Consider the following 23,916-nt stretch of genomic DNA (forward strand, 5'->3'; position numbering starts at 1 on the left):
CTTACCATAAAAAAGACATGTTCAATTACAGACAGGCACAAATAGGTCTTTTTTGGCCACAGCCTTCAGCAGCAAAAGAGAAACACACACTGCACACACAAGCAACCAGCACCTCAGGCATGCTTACTTGTGTTTATGAATGTGTGTGTGTGTGTGTGTGTGTGTGTGTGTGTGTGTGTGTGTGTGTGTGTGTCCCTTTTGCTGATGAAGGCTGAAGACAAAAACTTCAAGTAAGTGTCTTATTTGTGCCTGTCTGCAACTTAACACGTCTTCTTTACAGGAAGTAGCAATCTATCTTTTCATAGATTGTTAACATTACTATCTGGAGCTTCAACTGTGGCTCCTTATACAGGAAACCTTTGGCTGTTGTAGCTAATTATTTTTGTTAAAAGCTACTTAAGTACCTAAAGTTGCCCTGAAATGTATTTATTTCCAGTTCCCACTTCCTCCTTCCCCTTCTCTGTCCACCTCCTTCTGCCCCCTCTACCTGCTACTACTTCCCTCTCCGTCTCTCTCTTCTTCCCTTTCACTCTATCTCCTCCTTCCCTTACATCTCCTGAAATATGTATTGTGTAACAGTATACATGGATACTATCAGCTAAATGCATTGTGACTAGAGTAGTAAAGAAGCGATCACTGTAATGTGATGCCTGTTTCAACCGTTTTACTGCATGGACAACAAAAATGTAACCAATGATAAACCTTTTTCTTTTCATCATTATTGCTAAGGTTATTGCAAGTTACTAAGTGCTCTCACTCTCTAGTACTGGATGAGTAACATCTGAGTATTCATGCATGCTGACCTTCACTATTTTCACACACCCCCCCCCCTCCCTCTCCCACAACCAACCCACCGATAGGTGGTTCGTAGCTCCACAATGATTCTTTCCGAAGTGTATGTGATGTGTGCCAAGTTTGGCTGAAATCAGTCCACTGGTTTTGGAAGAGAAGTGGAACATATGCAAAATTTGATGAATTAGAGCCTATATAGTAGCCCTACCTACACTTAAGTTACAAATGAAAACCTCATGGAAATCTGTCTAGCAGTTTTGGAGATTACCGTGTTCACAGAAAGATGAAAAACATTTTTACAGATTTATTACCAATATAGATTGAAGCAGTTAACTGACTACCTCCAGACCAGAGCCAGAATCTTTGGATCAGTAGTTACAGTATTAATTTTTGTATTTTAGCATTCTTATGCACCAAAATTGTGTTAAATATTAGCATTAGTATTGAGGGTACATTACATAATTCTGAGACTTTCATTACTGTACCAGCATAATTGGTAACTCAACATAAAATCACAACAGAGTATAAACAACAACTTTCAGCAATATGTATGAACCATTAAGTACTGTGAACAGGTGTAACAATTCAAGCATTTTGACTTTTTTGTACTACCTTTTTAACTTCTAACACTTACTTCCACACAATTGCATTTTCTGATGCTTTGTACTTAGCTTTCCCTTTTAGGCAAATTAACTGTACACCTGATGTATTCAGGGGTGTTGGGATTTTAACTTCAATCTTCTGACCCAGAAGGGAAGGTTTGAAGTTAGATTTCAGAACAACTTTCACTTCCATCTTGGTACGTCCCACTTCTCTCACAAGAGGAATAACTCTGAATGGCAATGAGATATCTTTTGTCGTACGGTACCTGAAAAGGACCACCAAACCAGTCTCAACAAACTTAATACCTACAGCAATTTTCCACACACAAATAAAGATATATTCATTAGTTTCACAAAAAAGGGCATAATATAACCTTGGCATCATGAAACTTATTTATTTTGACTACAAACAGTTTATTTTGTCACATTATTGAAGTACAATAGTTAAGCTCATTGAAATATATTAAGATACTTTTAATACTCTTCCCAAAACAATTTGCAGACTATAGAATATACCCTTTCCAAGTCAGTAGGGGAAGTTGCTAGAATAGTAATTTGATCCACAGTTTAATTTCGAGAGTAATTTTGTATGCAACCTCACAAGTCAATGAGATAGATATGAACATTAATGTGATTTCCTGAAGATTTCCGTACAGAATCTGGGGTACCAGTTTCTTGTTAGGCTACCCCTCCACCCTCCCCCTCATGAAACAGTGCACTATGGCTCTTCATAATATCTCAGCCATGACATAGTCTGGACTGGAGTTTCTGCACTCCAACTGGGATTCAGCAGAGTTTTGGTGACTTCACAGAGACTTTCCTGGCCATTAGTTGGAAAAATTTGGTAAACATTGGCTCTGCAAAGTGGCATCTTTAGGGGGGAAAAGAAGTAATCGCTCTGCAACCAGCATGCTCCACAACTCCAAACATTCTAGAAAGTTCTAGAGTTAGACTGAACTCAACAAAAATCAGAGAATCAGTTGCAAACTCTTGTGGAGACAAGGGAGGTCCAGTGGAACCTGGACAGAGTGTTATTAAAATTTGAAATTTAATAAAGAGACAATATTTCAGCCTAATTGAAGAATTCAGATTTTTATAGAAGCAGCTTTGCTGTAAAAATAGCAAATTGGCAATTGAAACTTTAAAACTCAATTGCAAAGCTGTGATACAATTACATTTAATTATTTGCTCTTTTGATCAGTGCTAGATTGACTGCAAGCACTTAAAATACATTTATTCAATTTTATCATATTGAAAGCTTATGTTCATCATTATTTAAATTTTTAGGAAGTAGAAACTGAGTCTGATGTAACATAACTGACACTCACATACAACATTTTTTATCTGTTTTCTTTTCAGTGATTTTATGTATACCAGTTCACTGTCACATTCAACTTCTAGAAATGGTATAAATGAATTGCTTATGTATGGCTTGGTTGTAGCCCTAACAATGGTGTCTTCATAAATCTCTTCAAAGCAATCTGCTTCAAATGGAGAGATGGTGGTCAGCCTGACAACAATATGAGAGGTTCACACCTGCTATGTGTCACTGTTACAAAAGAACTAAAACAAGCTGTAAATTTACAAGCAATGGACCTCTAATGAACTGACTTTCATACCAGTAATAAGACTGGTTGTGACATTTGGTCTAAATGCCAACTCATTTGTCCTTAACAACCGTTAGCCTGTGACAGGATGTAATAAAATATGACGAGGTCACAACCATCCTCATATCACAAACAATAAAGAGAATTTCTCAGTCTCAACTAAAACACAGTGAAATTGATTGCAAAACACCCCCCCCCCTCCTCTCTCTCTCTCTCTCTCTCTCTCTCTCTCTCTCTCTCTCTCTCTGTGTGTGTGTGTGTGTGTGTGTAAGTTAAAAAATGATCCTAAGATTTCCCCAGTGGGTGAAAGAAATAACACTATTGACATATTATTTCTATAGGTGATTTCCTATAGATTCTCTCTCTTTCAGTGGACGATAAATAGTTTAGACATGAAGAGAATAGAGCTTTCGAAATGTGATGCTACAGAAGAATGCTGAATGCTGAATAATGAGGTATTGAATATAATTGGAGAGAAGAGAAATTTGTGGCCCAACTTGACTAGAAGAAGGGATCAGTTGGTAGAGCATATTCTGAGGCACCAAGGGATCACCAATTTAGTATTGGAGGGCAGCGTGGAGGGTAAATATCATAGAGGGAGACCTAGGGATGAATACACTAAACAGATTCAGAAGGATGTAGGTTGCAGTAGGTACTGGGAGATGATGAATATTGCACAGCATAGGGTAGCAAGGACAGCTGCATCAAACCAGTCTCAGGACTGAAGACCACAACAACAGGTGATTTTCACAAAACTGAGTTTATGTGGGCATTTTTATAAACAATATAGCAGGAGGAAGACTTTAGTGCTGATAAGGGAATAAGTGCTTCCCAGTGACATCCTTCTATAAAATATTTGAAGTCTTTTTGCTACAGTGAATTAAAGAATAAAAATTCAAGCTTATGATGGTAACCTCTACCTTCAAGAGGAAAAACTGACGTATTTTGTTGTCACAAATTGTATGACGACACCCTTTGATGGCATTTTGTAATTAAAACATCTGGATTGCCTATTGGTATTGAAAGTGTGGAATTTTGAAAGAGTATGCTATGTCAGTACTAAAACCTATATCTATTCCACTAGGCATAGGTTTTAGTACTGGCAAACTCTACTCTGTTAATTCTAAGCTTTTGATATCTGATGATGGCGGTAGCAGAAACCTCTTAACAAAGAAAGGAACTTTAATGACGTCCTTAAGGATAAATAAGTTTGGCATTTAGACCGAATGTCAAATACTGCATTACTGGTATGAAAGTCAATCCATTACAGATCCATTGCCCGTGCAGTCACAGATGGTTTTAGTTCCTTTTGTAACAGGTTCTGATTCATCATATTGAAAGTATAGACCTCTCTGACAAAAGAGCATTGTTAGTTTTGTCTTGGACAAACTAGACTATAGTACATTAACACTAATACAGGTTATGGTTTTTTGCATGAAGACTCTCTTACAAAATTTCCCTGCACTCTCCTCTCCTCACCCTCTCAAATCTCCCTCTGCTTACACATGGAACTTCATCCTGGCATTACTACTCGTTTATCTAACTGTAGACAAGTGCCTGACCCTGAATGGATAAAACTCTTGAGACAAAATATTTAGTAGATTTTACCTCATCAGCTCGAATTCTCCGTCAGGTGGAATGAAGCTGATGGAATGTTCCGTCTCAAATTTTGATAGCTTCACACATTGATGGAACTGACAATCATCTATGACAACTACAGGCTTCCCTGAACGTGCTGGATCATCACCACCTGCAGTCAGACCTTTTCCTTTGGCTTCCATGACTATCTTATCATTGATACCAAATTTACATTCTGGCATACCTGAGAGGTAAGATTTCATGACTACTTTACCAGCAACATGTGCTGACAGTACTTGACCTGCAAGAAATTTAACACACAAAAATTAACATTAAGTGAATATAGTTTTGTATAATACTTCACATCAGGTTTTTGTTTTACTAACACTCACAATCACATTTCCACTAATTTCTTGTTAGCTGTGATTCTAGTAACATTAAAAATTTAGGAGACAGCTATTGTGAGAGCACGATCAATAAATATTAAGCTGACAATTATGTTAGTGGACTTGACATTCAGTTTTTTTTAGTATCAGCATTATTCACTATTCGTGAATGAAAAGTAACCTGAGATGAAAGTTGTGGAGAAGTGCTTTAACTTGCACATATTGTGTGGAATAAGGCATGCCTATCTGAAGAAAGCAACAAATATGAAGAAAAAATATTTTTAAATGATTAATGAAGCTATATCAATTCAATGCCACTACTCAAGACTAAGCTTACAGTGGACATGGGACCTGACTATTTGACTCATTGTGGAGATACTCTGATAAGAAGTTGATACAGACATGTACTTGTCAGTGTTTTAATAGCAGTCCATTCTAACTGAACATTCTAAGTGAAGTTGTAAACATACATTGTGACTGATCTCACAAAACTTCTGATGTCTGATGCAGAGGAAATAAGAAACTTTTTTTCTTTAACTAGCAAGAATGAGCCTAGTCATATGAATTGAATGTAAAGAATATGACAGATGTCTTGAAAAACTGTTACTCTCTAGAGAATTTTTTGTTAAAATTTGATAGTGCCATAGGGTTTGGACTGAGAAATTTCACTATGTATTAGGGAAACTGCAGCAGGACTCAATGTTACATATTACTTTCAGAGAACAATTGCACCAATGAGGTGATTACATTAAAGTAGCACAATTTCAGTTATGACTACAATGTGTATACACACTCAAGGAAAAAGATTATTGGATTTTCCCAGACTTCTCAGTCAAAAACACATTTTCCCTGGGTGAAAATAGCACTTTCTCTACTAAATTACAATACACTTTCCCTTGGAGCTGTAGAAGTTATCAATCATTTGAATGGTCAAGGTTTTACACACTCTGGGGTAGAACTTCCTGGCACTTTAGGAAACTAAACCCAGGAGGGAGGGGGGGGGGGGGGGGGGGGGTGTTTGAAAAGATCTTTGATGTGCAGCAACATGTGTACTGCATATTTTCTTATTATCAAAATTGAGATTGTGAGGTGGTTTTGTCAGCCAATCATAGCTCATGTCACATACTCTAGCCAGCCAAAGACAGCACAACTTAAGATAAGCTGCAGTCAACCAACAGCAACGTAACGGAAAAGGTAATGGTTTAAATTACTAAAACTGCAGTATAGCTACAAGAAAAGCTAAGCTTTCACACATAACATTAGTTATTTTAGTATTTGTTACCCACAACTGTGTCAGTAAAATTTTAAATTAAGGCATAAAAGTCTGATCATCTGGGTCTGAAACTATTCTATGTGGCTGGTCATTGAAGCTTTAAGTTTTGAAGGAGAGTCAAATGCTCAATTTATGAAAACCAGTGCACATTCCATATTAACATAATTTGTCCTCTGTAAAATGAAATTCACTCTGAGAACAACGCATATGAGACCACCACTTGCAACCTTTACCTGTGAAATGTTAAAGAGTTGCGAACATGAGAGATCGCAGAAGTCCACTGAATGCATTATTGTCTAATTAGCCAACCGCCTTAATGTGATATTGCCTGTAATTGGTCGCTCATTTTCATGCCCTACACTTAAGTGATTTGCCAAGTTATTTCAATCAGAATCATAAAAGTCACTTTCTCAAGAAGCTGCTCTATGAAAATTGAATTGCTATATTTAGCAGCAGTTGTAGCTGAGTTTTGTATCCCCAGGATTACTTTGGTGGTTTGGAGTTATCTACAAAAACTGTTTTGAGATGAGGGCAAAAGAAATTTTTGAATAATAGAAATGGTATCACCGCCACTATCAACTTCGTACTGTTGATAATCTTGAAATATAATGGTTCTTAAACTTTTTACACTCATTTAGCAATTTCCCAGCTTTAACAACAAGACAGCGATGAAGGTATGTCGAAACAGCCAATTTTGTAGATGCGTCATTGTGACTAAAGCCCAGGCTTACAAAAAAAATTTATAATAAATGAGAATGATGATTTACTAAACTTGTTTAGAAACTGTAGGTTACTTAAAAGAATTTATTAAATTTTACACCAACATTGAATAGGTTGTGTATATGTTTTCAATTTGTTAATATGATTCGTATTCTGTTTATTAGTCCTCAATTCCTTTTTATTCACGAGTCTTATAACTTCAAGTATTTACACAATTTACTTGATGCATATATAGAGGGGTCAATAATGCACTACTGATTACTGCAACTTGTTATAAACTGTGGATGAGAGTTAAGATTTATGAAATGACAAGGGATTTAAGCAAAAAATATGAAATGATTGTATGGCATGAATGGTTGGGAGCCCCAAATGGGGAAGTTCAGCTACCTAATTGCAAGTAGTTTGAATTGACACCACACTGGGCAACTTGCATTTTGTTAATGAAATAATGGTGGAGTCAACCAAACACACCACCCTGAGCACAGAAAATCTCTGACCTGGCCAGGAATCAAACCTGGGTCTGCTACATGGCAGTCACACAAAATGACCATTCAGCTAAGGGGTCGGGCAAGGATTTTGATTTAACTTTATCAGATTTGCACTGAACATTTAAACCAAAATGTACCCTCAACATTACTGGGTACATACATCAATTTAGAAGTAAAAACTTTATCAACACACAATTATTTCATAAATACCGGAATATCTAAAGGGGGAGCCCATTGTACCACAACTATACACTTCCCATCAATTCTACCTCTGTAGCACAAGCTTAAATGCTAATCGCTGCAAAATTTGGGAGTGTATTTGGTATTACTTTTTGATATAAATGGCAATTCTGGCTTCCCCTTCACTTCTCAAAACCTAAAGTAAATTTCTTATTCAACATGGAAAAGGAGAAAATAAATGAAACCGCACAACCACGTTTAATGAATAAAGAGAAGAGCTGCAGCCATAATGTCACACACCCCTGCATTAGCCAGGCAGCCATATTGTGTGCCTGAATTGCATGAGATCTGTCAGTTTGCTTGGGATTTCTAGGAAACCAGCAATCAGTGACTGACTGCTGCAATCTGCCCACACATGCGCAATCTACAAAGTGATCAGCTGCTCATGCGATGGGTCACTGTGATATGTTGTTCGTGTGTGGAGACCTTTAGAAATGTACCCAGTTGTGATGTCACACTCATCAAAAGCAGTTTGTTATGAAGTAGTGCACAATCTTTGTTCTTAAGCCTCCAACACTTTGCTGTTGGCAGATGATTGTGCATGAACTGGGAAACCTAAGTTTAAGTTTGTCATTATTATCTTGTTTATGTTTTCTTGCTGCAGTCATGGGCTGAAGTAAAATTCAATGTTAGATTATCAGTTGTTACCAGTCAAAGCTACTGAAATTTAACTGCAAACTGAAAACATGAAAAATTCCTGGACTTCTAAAATATGTTCCTGTGATTTTCCCCAATGAAAAAATTCCCAGCCTTTTCATGGGGCTTATACACCCTCAACTACCAGAAGCGAGCAATATGTTATTTGCTCCACAATTTTGCATTGAGATCATAGCATATTTGTGTGCCAGCTGCCGAGCGTGTACAAATTTAAAACTCCCTAAAAGAGTAAAAACCCAGAAATTTTGCCTTTTTCCAGCACATTCTCTACCAACTGCATCATTTTTGTGGCTTTACTTTCATCAATAGCTGTCTCCTACCTTAAATACTTCACAAAAAGTAATACTGTATGCCTTGTAAGAAGCTCTAGTTCCGCAAGGTATGCAGCAAACTTTCTGTGAAAGGAGAGAGGTACTGACAGAAGTAACACTGCAAGTGAGAGTCATGAGATGGGCCCGGAAAAGTTTGGAAATTTGTGGTAAGTTCTATGGGACGAAACTGCTAGGGTCATTGGTCCCGAGGTTTATCCACTACTAAATCCAACCTGAACTACCTTACACTAAGGACGGACACACACACACACACACACACACACACACACACACACACACACACACACACACACACACACACACACACGGCAGGACTCAAACCCCAACAGGGGGGAGGGGCGAGCAAATCATGGTAAGGCGCCATAGACCGCACGACTACCCCGCATGGTGATATGCCCGGGTAGCTTTGTTAACAGAGTCCATAAAAGGCAAAGGTTCCAGTTTGAGTGCTGGTCCAGCACTAAGTTTTCATATGTGAATGTATGTATGACCAGTACCATCACATCATCCATTGTGGTCTTGTAAATGTAAGTTTGTCTTCCTATACATAGCCGCACAACCAAAAATTGCCTCCAACAATAGTTTGAATGGAATTTCTCAAAGCTTTTCCCCCTTCCTGACATCTAGAAACTGGATCTTTTTTCCACTTAATTGCACAGCAGTTCAGAATGCACAACAGAAAATACAGTACACACTAGATCATATACTTTATTTCAAAGAGGATTTATACTGAACATTTAAAAATATCATGAGAAAAAATCATATCCCATCTACAATGACCAATATAAATGGATGACAATTGATATGCCATGTGATTTACTTTGTGATGACTAACTGCAGAAACTTTACCTCATAATTGCGTTAAATGAAAGTTTTCAGATGAGGAGAAGGAGACCGTTTATCAACTTTCACGAACAATAAGAACTGTTGAAGGTATGAAAGTCCAAATGGAGATTACTGCCAAAGGAAGAAAATGTGGAGAGAATTACCAAATGGATCTGTTTACTAGGTGTGCTTCCTATCATACAGTGGAAGTGCTTTGCAAGAAAATGTGTTGAAATTTCGTAACGTTTTGAAAACTTGTAAATGAAACAAAAGTAACAGCAATGGAAGGGAAACAAGAGGAGCAGAAACAGTGAAAAATAAAACAGGTAAACCTGTTTTAAATATTAAGGACAGAGCGATCAATATCCAAAATTAATTCAGACGGGGTTTGAAAATAGAAATATAACGCTATAAATGTTTTTTCCAAGAGGAATCTTTGTAGAATTACAACGAAAGAGCTAACAAACTACACAATGTGGTGGCTAAGCCTGCTCTCATTTATGGTCATGAAAGGTGGGCCTGAAGAAAACAAGCAGCTGAGATGAGGTTTCTGAGGTCACTTCTCAGGCTAACGGTAAGAGAGAGTGCGGAGTGAAGATACAAGACAGCAAAAAGATGTAAAAAAACAGTAATGACAGATCTGTTGTTGCTGTTGCAGTCATCTTCAGTCCAAAGACCGGTCTCATGCAGCTCTCCATGATACGCCATCCTGTGAAAGCCTCTTCATCTCCGAGTAACTTCTGCAACCTGTATCTTACCGTATTCATCTCTTGGTCTGCCTCTATTTTTAACTCCCCCCCCTCCCCCTCCCCCCCACCAATACTTCCCTCCAGTACTAAACTGGCGATCCCTTGCTGTCTCTAAATATGTCCTACCAACCAATCCCTTCTTCTAGTCAGTTTGTGGCACAAATTTCTTTGCTCCTCAGTTCTATTCAATACTTCCTCATTAGTTACATGATCTAGCCACCCAATTTTCAGCATTCTTCTGTAGTGCCACATTTCAAAGGCTTCTATTTTCTTCTTGTTTAAACTCTGTCACCCATGTTTCACTTTCATACATGGCTACATGCCATACAAATACTTTCTGTGAAGACTTCCTGACATTCAAATCTATACTCTATGTTAACAACTTTCTCTTCTTCAGAAACTTTTCTTGCACTGCCAGTCTACATTTTATATCTCCTCTACATCCACTATAATCAGTTATTTTGCTGCCCAAATAGCAAAACTGATACTACTTTAATTGTTTAATTTCCTAATCTAATTCCCTCAACATCAGTTTACCTCATTCTACTAAATTCCATTATTTTGCTTTTGTCTATGTTCATCTTATATCCTCCTCTCAACACCATGTCCATTCTGTTCAACTCTCCATTTATTTAGTTGCTTTCCTCGTGCATGTGATTTTGGCTGTCTATAATAGCCAACTTGGGACCCCACACTTCAATCAGTAGTTAAGAGAAATTGTAAGTGTTCCCTGAACAGTACTTTTCCTTGTTTCAACCCAATGCACACAATTTGTCAGTCTTAATGAATGGTAACAGATTGGTTTGCCAAATCAAACAGTAGCTGGAATATATAGTATTTGTAAGTTTAGCACTCAAAATGTGAAGGATGCAGTAAAATATCTGAAATCTCTTGGCAATTTACTTTACAACATGTGATTAATCTTAATATTTAAATATCATCTAGGGTAAATGATTCTAAAATTTGAAAGAAACCCCTATTAGATTTATGCAATATCTTTCAATCAGTTTGTAAGATAAAATGAGCCTTCTTTACAGCCCCTAAAAAATGTGAATATTTGAAAATGCTTTCCGTTCCCTCCCCTAAAAATATTTTTCCTTGAAGAATCTATCTCAAGTGTCAAGGGAGAAAAAGCCATGCACTGCCTACATTCAATTCAATGAGTGATATATGAAAACAGTATAATTCTTTCATAATGAATCTTCAGCATCCATTAACTTAAAACTGAAAATTGATATGACACTCATTTTTAACTAAGAGAAACAGATTGCATTCAAACCACTGAAGTATAATTTCTTTTTAAGCTTCTCAGTTCGACTAGTCTTCCCACAATTAGGTACTCTATTTTACACACACCTTGTGGTGACATCAGAAGATTAACATATTCAAGGACATCTAAGAACAATTCGTTCCTTCTGTATTTTATACCCTCTCGACGCCATCCAATCTGTCCAGTAACTTGCGATGTTATCTGTGCTTGTTCTTCCTTAGTCTGAGATTTTATTCCCTGTTGTGTTATGAAAGTTTTCAAAACACCTGTGTCTGAATTCTGAGGATAACCGAAGTCCAAGATTTCTGCAAAAAATTTTGTAGCAAAATTATCAATTAATTCCCTTTGTCAAATGATTTTCAAGTATATGCATTTTGCAACATATAACAATAAATATATGTCTACTGACATTAATAATGAGAAAACTAATTTTACAATAAGAAATATTTGTATGTACAAAAATCAATTTTTAAGTAATTATTAAAGTAATACAAACAAACAATTACACAAAAGAAATAAAAGTCCAAGAGAAACTACCATAAAATGCATTCGAATGACTGTGCGTGTTTAATATCTGCATTTCCTCAAAGAGTTAACTGTATGAAAAAAATAAGCAAGTTTTTATGTCCTCACCATCAAGTAATTCATAAATGAGCACAAAGTTATTCTTGATATTCTCTTCTGAAATCTTTCCAAAATAGGACTGCATAACATCTATTATCTTCAACAGAAATTCAAACACCATGGCAGCGTTCACATTCTGCTTTGTTACTGCGGCAAGCCATATATTTGCTCGCTGTGAAAATAATAAATATGGAAATTTAAACAGAAATTTCTTTATGGGCACTCTACAGATGTTACACAAGTGAATACGCTGTGTCTTTCTCTGTCCACTTGATGTACAATGGGGGGAAATCTATGCCATTTTAGGTAAAGGGCACAAGGAAGGGCCAGGAAAGGGTGTGAATACACGTGTGTGTGTGTGTGTGTGTGTGTGTGTGTGTGTGTGTGTGTGTGTGTGTGTGTGTCTCAGAGAGATAGAGAGAGATAGAGAGAGATAGAGAGAGATAGAGAGAGATAGAGAGAGATAGAGAGAGATAGAGAGAGATAGAGAGAGATAGAGAGAGATAGAGAGAGATAGAGAGAGATAGAGAGAGATAGAGAGAGATAGAGAGAGATAGAGAGAGATAGAGAGAGATAGACAGGATCAGGACAGGGCAGGGAATGATCACAGTCCACTCCTGTATGACTGTTGTGTTCTGAATCTTCATGATTTTCCTAATTATTGTCTGAATACTTCAAGTTACTGCAAATCTTTCCCTGAATGACTAAATCTGGGTATGGGACTTAATAACATGGTTAAGTATCACGCAACCCCAGAACCCCTGCAGATAGGAGATAACAGTGGCATGAGAGGTGACTTATCAGCCAGAAAAAGTTGCATCAAAAGCCCCTCCTGGTTACATAGTTTTAAAGAATTAATTTGCAAACTGAAGAAGCTTTCTGACAATGTAACTATGAACAGAAGTGATAAACAATGTCAAAGATCAATTTTTGCTTTAAAAAAGAAAAAATTACATTTATTTTGAAAGAGGAAGATGAAATGGCCACATAATGGATTTTTGCCACCAGGTAAACACAAATCTCTAAAATATCAACAAATATGGTAAACTGCTGTAGAAAATGCAGGCTGTATCAGTTAATGGCAAAAAGGTATACATTTGAAAATAAACAATACAACAAGCAAAAAGTCTCAGTAAACATGGCCTCTAAAGTGTATTCCATAAGAGCTATCCACTTTGCTACATCTTTGTTACTGTGTAAACATCTGTAATGGCCATTGTTTTCTTGTTTTGATCCCTACTGCCTTGTCCCAAAACATGGAAAGCAAACTAGTGTAATATCCTCCAGTCTCTGTAACATTATTTTGCAATTGCACTAACATTGTAATTATTTTTTTATTGGCCTCTTTTCCTACTATCTCACCACAATAGCCTTCACTGTAGTTATTACTTAACATTAGTTAACGTCAACATCTCCATTTTTCCTTTTGCCTTAGAGTTCTCTACTTCTTTGCTGCTGCTGCTGCTGCAATCCTGTGTCAAACTTTCTAAAATCACACATACCACCAGTAACTGTATCTTCCACTGCATATGTTTCTTAGGACTGAGACTAAGCAAGATACACAATATTTGATCTCAGACGAAAGTTTTAAGAGCACTGAGCCCTGGTAAAGTAAGACAGGCATAATTTATGGCCAATGAAGTTAGTCTACAGTGTTTTAAACACTTAATGTGAGTTGCCTATAAGCCTCCAAAAATCAGATCGATGACTTCCATTCAGCCATAATTATATTCTCTACAGTGACAATACTAACATGTCATAATGGGAGACATGAATACAGACCTGAGCATTCTCCCATTACAACCCCTACACTACACAATGCAGTCACAGTAATGGCAACAAAAAAAGACGAAGTAGCTAGTGAGATGTAACGAGTTGAAATTGAATTCACCCGCTATGTTTTCTGCTCCCAAGAACAGCTAAAATTTTTTACCGTTTAATTCTCTAGTGCAGTGTTCATGTGATATATCACATCTACAGGAATAAATAAAATTGGTTTTTAGGCAAAATCTAAAATTTGTAGCTCAGCTGTTTACGTTCATGGGTATAATGATTCAATTAGCTTTACAGAAAACATTAGTAATACAAGGTATTTCAAAAAGGACTTTACAACTTTGAAAATTCACATAAATTGATTCAAAGTACCGAGAGAGGTGATTGTAGTATTATAGGAAAATACATGAAGTTTTGTCTCATGTAGTTTGCTAGTGCCGAATTACACTTTAATGACCACTTGCAGCAGTTGCATTAAAGATGGCTGCCATCACTGGACCCGAGTGTGCTAGCACTGCACTTAGGTTTGATGATTCAAAGTCGGCGACAACAGTTCATCATAATTTCCACACCAAGAACACTAAAGATCCTCCTAGTACCCCCACAATTTATGAGTGGCATTAAAATCTGGAGAAACAGGGTGCTTAGTAAGACGTGGGAAATCATCACTTCATCCAAGCACAGGGAGTGAGAATTTTGTCAACAGACCTATGGAATCAGTCCGGCATGCATCTCACGAACTGCAAATCTCACAGACGCCTGTTTGGCGTTTGTTGAGAAACCGTTTGCATTTGAAACTGTGCAGATTGACGATCATACAAGCAATAAAAAAAGACACCAAAAATTGCTCAAAAGAATTTCTGTGCGGAGGATATGTTAAATCAGTTACATGAGGATCAATATTTCTTGAACAAAATCATCTTTTCTGATGAGTCGACTTTTCACTTTAGTGGCAAGGTTAACAAACAACTGTTGGATTTGAGGAGCGAATATCCATAACAAACATTGCAACATGTTTGTGATAGCCCTAAACTCAACTTTTTTTGTGCACTGAGCAAGATTGATGTGCACGGCTCCTTTTTTCCCCATGAAAACCATCAACGGGATGGTTTACCTGGATATGTCGAAAGTTTGTACCACCTCTGCCGGCTTCTCTACCTGAACTTTGAGCAAGAATTTATTCTGTCACTGAGCAAGTTTGGGATGTGTGCAGGATAACCAACAGAAGCCACATACAACATCTTTAGTTTAAGACATAAAACCTTTGTGTGTTTCCCTACAAAGTAACACTAAACCTAGTTCTGTTTCCTTCATCAATAAATTGATATGAATTTTTAGAGTCTAAGTCTTTTTGAAACACCCTGTATTGTTACCACTCATTCAAAAGCACGCACTGCCAACTTTTCGAGAGTTATCTAGTGTATGTGCGGATGGATATGTGTGTGTGTGTGTGTGTGTGTGTGTGTGTGTGTGTGTGTGTGTGTGTGTGTACACCTGTCTTTTTTTTTTTCCCCCCTAAGGGAAGTCTTTCCGCTCCCGGGATTGGAATGACTCCTTACCCTCTCCCTTAAAACCCACATCCTTTCATTTTTCCCTCTCCTTCCTTCCTTCCTGACGAAGCAACTGCCAGTTGCGAAAGCTCTAATTCTGTGTGTGTGTTTGTGTGTTTTGTTCATGTGCCTGTCTGCCGGCGCTTTCCCGCTTGGTAAGTCTTGGAATCTTTGTTTTTAATATATTATCTTATGAAATAATTGATTAAAAGTTCAAACCCTCCAAAATCTGTGATGTTGCTTAGTAGTATGTTAATTTTCCTTCCTTATGGAATTACAATATGGAATATGCACTTCCATTTACATGTGTATACTGTGGATACTGAATGGTGCAATCAGAACTGACCAACTACATGCAAAAGGGCATAACTATCAATACATCATATAACTGCACTCTCCTGTGCCATTTGAGAGAGAGAGAAAGAAAAAAAAAACGTGCAGAAAATTGGCGCGCAGAGTTCATTCACATCAGGAGAATGTACTGCCACATGAAGCCCTCACAACACTGGAAACTCTGCATGACCAATTTAGAATTGTTACATCATCCGCCAATTCTCCAGATTTGGCTCTGCCTGACTTTCTTCTTTTCCCAAACCTAAAAGAAGACCTCAAAGGATGACAAACTGACAATGATGATGCAGTGACTGATGCTGTGAATACTTGATTGGACTTGCAATCAAAGACCTTTCATTTAAATGGTTTTTGAAGTAATCTGAGCATGCCAGCAAGTGTATTAATGTACATAGGTATTATACTGAAAAATATACTGGTCTTATGAAACTTTTATCATTCTCTATTTGTTAGGCTAGAAACTTTTTGATCCCCCTCATAATTATACTCTCCACAACTGATGACAAAATTCATGAAGTTACTAATAATCTGATAGCTCTCTGACGAACGTGGTCCTATATGCACATATAAGAAAAAATCTTTCTCCTCAGATGACAAATGACTTGAGTCCAATGATGAACAAGAATACTGCTCACATACAAGCTGCAATCCAAAATTTTCAGGGGCGGTGCTGCCAAAGAGAAAGTAGGAGTAGTTGATCTTTGCACTGCTAGGTGGTGAGAGCTGTATATCTGATGAGTCAATGTGCGGAGTTGCATTCAGCTGGGAGGACGTGTGTCCACAGTGACTTCCGTAATACTCTGTGTGTGGCAATCAGAAGGCACAGTGTGCACAGACCTTCGTCAGACTGTATCGGATGATCCAACCTTCTAGTCGTGGATTATCACCTGTGATGAGGGCTGGATTTGCGGTTATGAGCCAGAGACAAAGCAACAGTCATCCCAGTGGAAGGGCCTGGGCTATTCAAGACCCAAAAAAGCGAGACAGGTGAAGAGCATGATCATCATTTTCTTTGATACCAAGGGAATTGTGCACAAAGAATTCATCCCACCCAACCAACCGGTGTATATGTGCGGATGGGAACTACTTTGAGGTGATGGTGACATTAGTCCAAAGGTAAGATTTTGAACAGATGGCAGCACCAGTCCCAGAAATTTTGGATAGCACCTCTTACATTTCAAGGCAAATCCAAAAGTGGAACATTACGAAGCATACAGAAAGCTGCAAAACAGCATAAAGCAATGTGTTCCCACTAACAAAATCAGGGACACTCATTTGTTTACAGTGATATGACAACTGTGATTCTGTGAAACAATCTGTAGCTTGGAATGCCAGTAAGGTAAAATTAGAAACCTGCAAGCTTACATAAAATTAGAAACTGTTTTTCTGGTCTCAGCTGATTGAATTTTTCCCAGGACCAGTCAACCATCTTGCTGCAAAGAACCACTGCACACAAGAAACCTCAGACTACATAACTATGACACTTTCCACCTAACATGCATTAAAATATACACAAAAAGAAATGCAAAAATGAGAATCTCTTCTAATGCGACACGAAATGCGAACCAGCACCACTGTGATCAAGAATGACACAGATACTTTACTAGGCCTACCTGTATTAACATACACTTATCTCTTGTGAAAGGAGCATATCTCACGACATGGAAAAGAAGTGTACTCCAACCTATCCCTAAGAACAAAACCCCACAATCACCTTGTGATTACCATTCAATCAACCTCTTACACTGTATCCAAAGCACTGGATTTTGTCGTTCATGGCTAAATTAATGAACACTGGCGTAAGTTCAACATTTAGGACGAATACCAGTCTAGTTTACATAAACATCATAGCATTAACACTGCATTATGCCATGGATAACCACAAGCTACAATACTGACAATACTAGACTTCTGCAAAGCATTTGATGCCATTAGCTTTGACGTACTTCTCAGAAAAAGGTGGCAGTTAAATTTTTTAGATAGTATACTGAAATAATTTCAAAATAATTTGGAAAACAGACAGCAATATGTTGTCTGTGGGAATAAAACGTTATCCTGGAAACATGTCCTCTCAGTAATACCAAAGTGGTCAGTCCTAGGTCACTACGGTTTTCCTATTTTGTTGATCTTATTTGTTCTACCTTATCTACCTTACAAATATTGTTAGGCCTACATTCTCCAGCTTTACCCAAGTGCTAGACCTGAAGTCATTAATACTACCATCACCAACAGGAACAATGCGTCTTCAGTGGTGAGAGGGAGAGGAGTGCAAAACCTAGGATGTAAACTAAATGCAAAGTCCTAAGTAATTTTAGTATCCCACCTTAAATCAATAAGTTCTGAATTCTGCAAACAACTGCCTCTTATCCTTCTCGGTCATATTCCAATACCTTACCAAAATACAGTGAAGAACTTGGGTCTAACTTTGCACGAGCATCTCAATGGGGCAGAAAATTTGCTACATGCATGAAGACTTCCACTTGCCACTATGCCCTCAAAAGTTTTGGAATGTATTTCCACGTAATCTGAAACATGAACTTGTGCAATCAATTGTTGTTCTAATCCACACTGCTGTGATGTAATCCATTATGACACGAGTACTGAAAACACTACCAACTGTGACTATTGCATGCCATGTCCATTTCATCTGCTGTTCAGTGCACTAGCATCCCAGTAACTTGCATCAGACATCAAAAAACTGTCCTATCATCAGAAGTAAAACAAGGGTTCACATATCTAGCACCCTAGATTTAAAAAACATTCGTAAACTACTACTATGCTACTGCCATCCACATCTGGAACAAGCTACCCTGCAAGCTGCACAGAAATGCTGTTTTAAGAAGAATGTGAAACATTTCCACCCATCACCCTCATAATGTTTCCCAAAAATTAACATGCATGATCTGTATTTCCATTGTCAAACAGTAAAGAAAATGCTCACGTCATCTCCCATTTTCACTTGCTCGCCAATTTTCAGTCAGTCTCGTCACTTTACTTCACTTTTCCCTTCGTTCATGACATGTTTTATAAAGTTTCCCTTTCTCTCTTGGCAATCCCTTCTCGTGCCTTTTGTTGCCCGTGCTCAGTTTAGAACTACCCCTCTGTCTCTTGTCTAAATGTTTTACTCTTTAAGGAATGTATACTGTGCTTATTTTTTCTGTTTTATAGTAAGCCTCCTGAAACTCAAGATTGCCAAATGTGGTGGATAGCATGCACATTTATTCATACTTCAAATACCTTAGTTGTGTCACTCAATTTTTGATTGCCAAAGGTCAAGGTATAATGCCCTTAAGAAAAATGATTCGTTTTGGAACGCAGTTTTTTTCCATTTCTAATGTAAGAGAGATTGTTCTAGAGATGAGATCATTGGCCTAGCTTTGAAGTAGATGAAATAAATTTAATCTAGAACGAAATATTCACCCTGCAGCGGAGTGTGCGTTGATGTGAAACTTTCTGGCAGATTAAAACTGTGAGAAACCAAGGAATGAGGTACCGGCAGAAGTAAAGTTGTGAGGACAGGTCATTATTTGTGCTTGGGTAGCTCAGATTGTACAGCACTTGCTTGTGAAATGCAAAGGGCTCGAGTTCGAGTCTTGATCTGGCACACAATCTGCTATGAAGTTTCAAGTTTCAGTTGGTTTGGTTCATGGCTGTTTCCAGCCCCTGGTTTGACTACTATTTAACTTCAGGCACAAGGTGGTGGGCACAGGTCTCATGGATAATAACAAAAATGCTAGCAACATCTGTTTGATTCTTTATAAATGGCCCATATAGTGCTGAGAAATTTGTTCTTACTTCCAGTCAGTGTTCAATGACCAACAATAATTGTGCACGAGGTCTTAATAGTTAATTCTTCATGTGAAACACTTACTTTAAGAAGCTATGGCATCAGATACATCACACAGCTATAATTATCTCTTGTCCAATATCATATTATGCATTGCATGGGGATTAATCCGTTGTTGCAGAGTTAGGGATCATCAGCCACTGAAGTACATGACTGCAGTTCGTTGCCATTTCCAAATCGTTAAAAATTATGATGCAGGCTCCATATTAAACTATTTCTTATGAATTTCCTTTGGTTATAATCACGCCAAACTGAATTCTATGATGGCGAAGTACTTCATTTACATGACTACATGAAGTTATCCTGCAGATCCAAGCTGACCCTTGTTGCGTGAAACAATTTGTACATTGTCAGTACCATTACTATGACAGACTTACATTATTTCCATGTCCTTTCATAAACATATTTTTAATGATTTTTGAGAAGGAGATAGAATCTGACATGTCACAATATCGAATGATTAAACAGTGGCATTATTCACTGCAATATGCTTCTCTTCAATTTCACTATGTCAACAAATGGATTAAACTATTCATTCTATTCTCTGTATTTGTGCCAGCTAACAGCAATCAGGGAAACAAGTTATCTTTTCAATCAGAGCACACATGTAATTTAATAACATTTTAGAAACCTAAGTGAGAAAAACAGTGAACAGGCACTTTTTTGAAACAATACCTTAATGTGAAAGAAAGATGTTCTTGCTATATTAGTCACCGGTGATCTGACTTGCTGCCTGGCATGTATAACATTGACACGGAAAGCATCAACAGCATTTCGTCCAATATCATCTCTATACACTCTGGAGATCAGTACTTCACCTTTATGGTTATATACAAATAACCCACCGATCATCTTGTGGGCAGAGGTACCTGCAAAGAGATACATCTTTTAAAGAAGTACAGCGTAAATTAAGTTATTGTAAAAGGAATTTAGACACTTACAAATGTGTACGAATGTCCCCTCCTTGGAACTATCCATGGAGGGGGGGGGGGATGTTTCACATCATGAGTACAATGTATTAATATTTTACAGCATTTATCTAGAGGATAAATATAGCATAAATTACTGAGTTACTAAATTACCATCATATAACCCCTGATGACTTGGACATAAAAAAGGCAAATGAAATGGAATTGAGTAGATTAATCACAAACAACTTAAACTGGCGTAAACCACATTATAAGTCTAAATTCAGCTATGAAATTACTCTCCACTTCAGTAAACGATTTATATGTACACAATACCTTAAGGTAAAACCTCAACAAAATTATGAGAGAAAACCATCCGTTAAATGTGACAAATTACACATTTAACTAATCAGACCAACTTCTTCACTGCAGAAACACACACAAATTTAGTGAAAAGTTTTAACAATATAAATCATCATGAACACTAATATGACATGCACACATCCCTATACTGGCAAAGAAGGAAATACCAAGTCCACAAAAATTGTAATCAGAAACGAAGAGAAAACTTCTTACAGTTTCAGTATGACTTTCTACATAACATAGCACCTTAATCACAGCACGGGGATAAGATATCACAGGAAGCTCCCATCCACTACCATTTAATCAGTGATACCACACACAAGACATCCGGCACATACACTCATGTGATTAACTGCTTAATTTGACAAAGCACAGACGATTAAATCTTTACTGCCCTCACTTTCACAGCCAGCATAACATTCAGTACTGAGACTGATTTGATGCAGCTCTCCATGCTACTCTATCCCATACAAGATGCTTCATCTACCAGTAATTACTGCAACCTACATTCTTCTGAATCTGCTTAGTGTATTTATCTCTTGGTCTCCCTCTACAATTTTTATCCTCCAATGCTAAATTTGTGATCCCTTGATGCTTCCGAACATGTCCTACCAACTGTACTTCTTGTCAGGTTGTGCCACAAAGTCCTTCACTCCAATTCTATTCAGTACCTCCTCATTAGTTGTGTGATCTACCCATCTAACCTTCACATTTTGAAAGCTTCTATTCTCTTCTTGTCTAAACTATTTATTGTCCACATATCACTTCCATACATGCCTACACTACATACAAATACTTTGAAACGACTTCCTGATACATAAATCTATATTCTATGTTAACAAATTTCTCTTCTTCAGAAACACCTTCCTTGCCATTGCCAGCATACATTTTATATCCTCTCTACTTCGATGATCATCAGTTATTTTGCTGCCCAAATAGCAAAACTCCTTTACTACTTTGTCTCATTTCCTAATCTAATTCCCTCAGCATCACCTGATTTAATTCGATTATATTCCATTATCCTCAATTTGCTTTTGTTGACGTTCATCTTATATCCTCCATTCCTTTCAGCTGCTCTTCCAGGTCCCTTGCTGTCCCTGACAGAATTACAATGTCATCAGCGAACTTCATTTTTTTTATTTTTTCCATGAATTTTGATACCTACTCCGAAGTTTTCTTTTGTTTCCTTTATTGCTTGCTTAATATACAGATTGAATAACATCAGGGATAGCCTACAACCCTGTCTCACTCAATTCCCAACCACTGCTTCCCTCTCATGCCCCTCGACTCTTAACTGCCATCTGGTTTCTGTACAAATTATAAATAGCCTTTCGATCCCTGTATTTTAACTCTGCCACCTTCAGAATTTGAAAGAGGGTATTCCAGTCAACATTGTCAAAAGCTTTCACTAAGTCTACAAATGCTAGAAACATAGGTTTGCCTCTCCTTAATCTAGCTTCTAAGATAAGTTGTAGGGTCAGTATTGCCTCCCGTGTTCCAATATTTCTACGAAATCCAAACTGATCTTCCCCGAAATCAGCTTCTACTAGTTTTGCCATTCGCCTGTAAAGAATTCGTGCTAGTATTTTGCAGCTGTGGCTTATTAAACTGATGGAACAGTAAATTTCACATCTGTCAACACTTGCATTCTTTGGGATTGGAATTATTATATTCTTCTTTAAGTCTGAGGGTATTTCACCTGTCTCATGTATCTTGCTCACCAGATGGTAGAGTTGTCAGGACTGGCTCTCCAAAGGCTGTCCAGTAGTTCTAATGGAATGTTGTCTACTCCCAGGGTCTTGTTTCGAATTAGGTCTTTCAGTGCTCTGTCAAACTTTTCATGCAGTATCATATCTTTCTTCTTTATCTACATTCTCTTCCATTTCTATACTATTGTCCTCAAGAACATCACCCTTGTATAGACCCTCTATATACTCATTCCACCTTTCTGCTTTCCCTTCTTTGCTTAGAACTTAGTTTCCATCTGAGCACTTGATATTCATGCAATTGGTTCTCTTTTCTCCAAAGGTCTCTAATTTTCTTGTAGGCAGTATCTATCTTACCTCCAGTGATATGTGCCTCTACATCCTTACAATTGTCCTATAGCCATTTTTGCACTTTCTGTTGATCTCATTTTTGAGACGTTTGTATTCCTTTTTGCCTGCTTCATTTACTGCATTTTTATATTTTCTCCTTTCATCAATTAACTTCAATATTTCTTCTGTTACCCAAGGATTTCTATTAGCACTCACCTTTTTACCTACTTGATCCTCTGCTACCTTCACTATTTTATCTCTCTAAGCTGTCCATTCTTCTTCTCCTGCATTTCTTTCACCCATTCTTGTCAATCGTTCCCTAATCCTCTCCCATAAGCTCTCTACAACCTCTGGTTCTTTCAGTTTCTCCAGGTCCCATCTCCTTAAATTCCCACCTTTTTGCAGTTTCTTGTTTTAATCTGCAATTCAGAACCAATAAATTGTGGTCAGAGTCCACATCTGCCCCTAGAAATTGTTAGTTACGATGTCTTAATTATTTCATCTTCGTTCCATCTTCATCAATGCCATTGTAGTGGCTTCAAACAAACTGCACCTGGCAGCCATACAATCATTTTTTCATTTATTACAAAAGTTTTTCAATTACAAGTATTTTTTCAGGCTAATAAAATAGGTTTTATTATGTCAAATGGTAACACTTATTAAATTTAATCGGTACACTGAAGACCTTAGCTGTTAAGGAAATGAACGCTTCTAGTTCAATTTAAGCATGCATTCTCCAACAAGGAAAACTATTGATAAAATGTGTTTTACAACATAGCTCATCAAACTAAGCTATCGCTTAGGCACAACTGTTATTGTCAGACCATAGCCACCACACAGTATCAGTTAGAACTCTGCAAATAATTACTAGGTTCTCCTGTGTATTGGTGAGTACCGAGTTACTTTTTACCCAGCTTTACAAAAATGTTCATATACGTTTGTAAA

At 37.5% G+C, this 23,916-nt stretch overlaps 1 protein-coding gene across 1 annotated transcript in view; it reads right to left on the bottom strand.

Annotated features, from left to right (window-relative positions):
• The window catches only part of LOC126356161 (AP-2 complex subunit mu), a 41,418-nt gene that overhangs the window by 16,204 nt on the left and 1,298 nt on the right, over positions 1-23,916 (bottom strand). Inside the window, exons 2-6 of the mRNA XM_050006907.1 lie at positions 20,340-20,533; positions 12,153-12,315; positions 11,606-11,824; positions 4,610-4,880; positions 1,427-1,660 (exon numbers count right to left, since the gene is read on the bottom strand). Coding sequence (XP_049862864.1) covers positions 1,427-1,660; positions 4,610-4,880; positions 11,606-11,824; positions 12,153-12,315; positions 20,340-20,516 — 1,064 coding nt within the window. The 5' untranslated portion in view covers positions 20,517-20,533. The remainder of the gene's footprint in view (positions 1-1,426; positions 1,661-4,609; positions 4,881-11,605; positions 11,825-12,152; positions 12,316-20,339; positions 20,534-23,916) is intronic.

The sequence above is a fragment of the Schistocerca gregaria genome, chromosome 3, assembly GCF_023897955.1.
Source record: "Schistocerca gregaria isolate iqSchGreg1 chromosome 3, iqSchGreg1.2, whole genome shotgun sequence".
NCBI classification, from domain to species: Eukaryota; Metazoa; Arthropoda; class Insecta; order Orthoptera; family Acrididae; genus Schistocerca; species Schistocerca gregaria.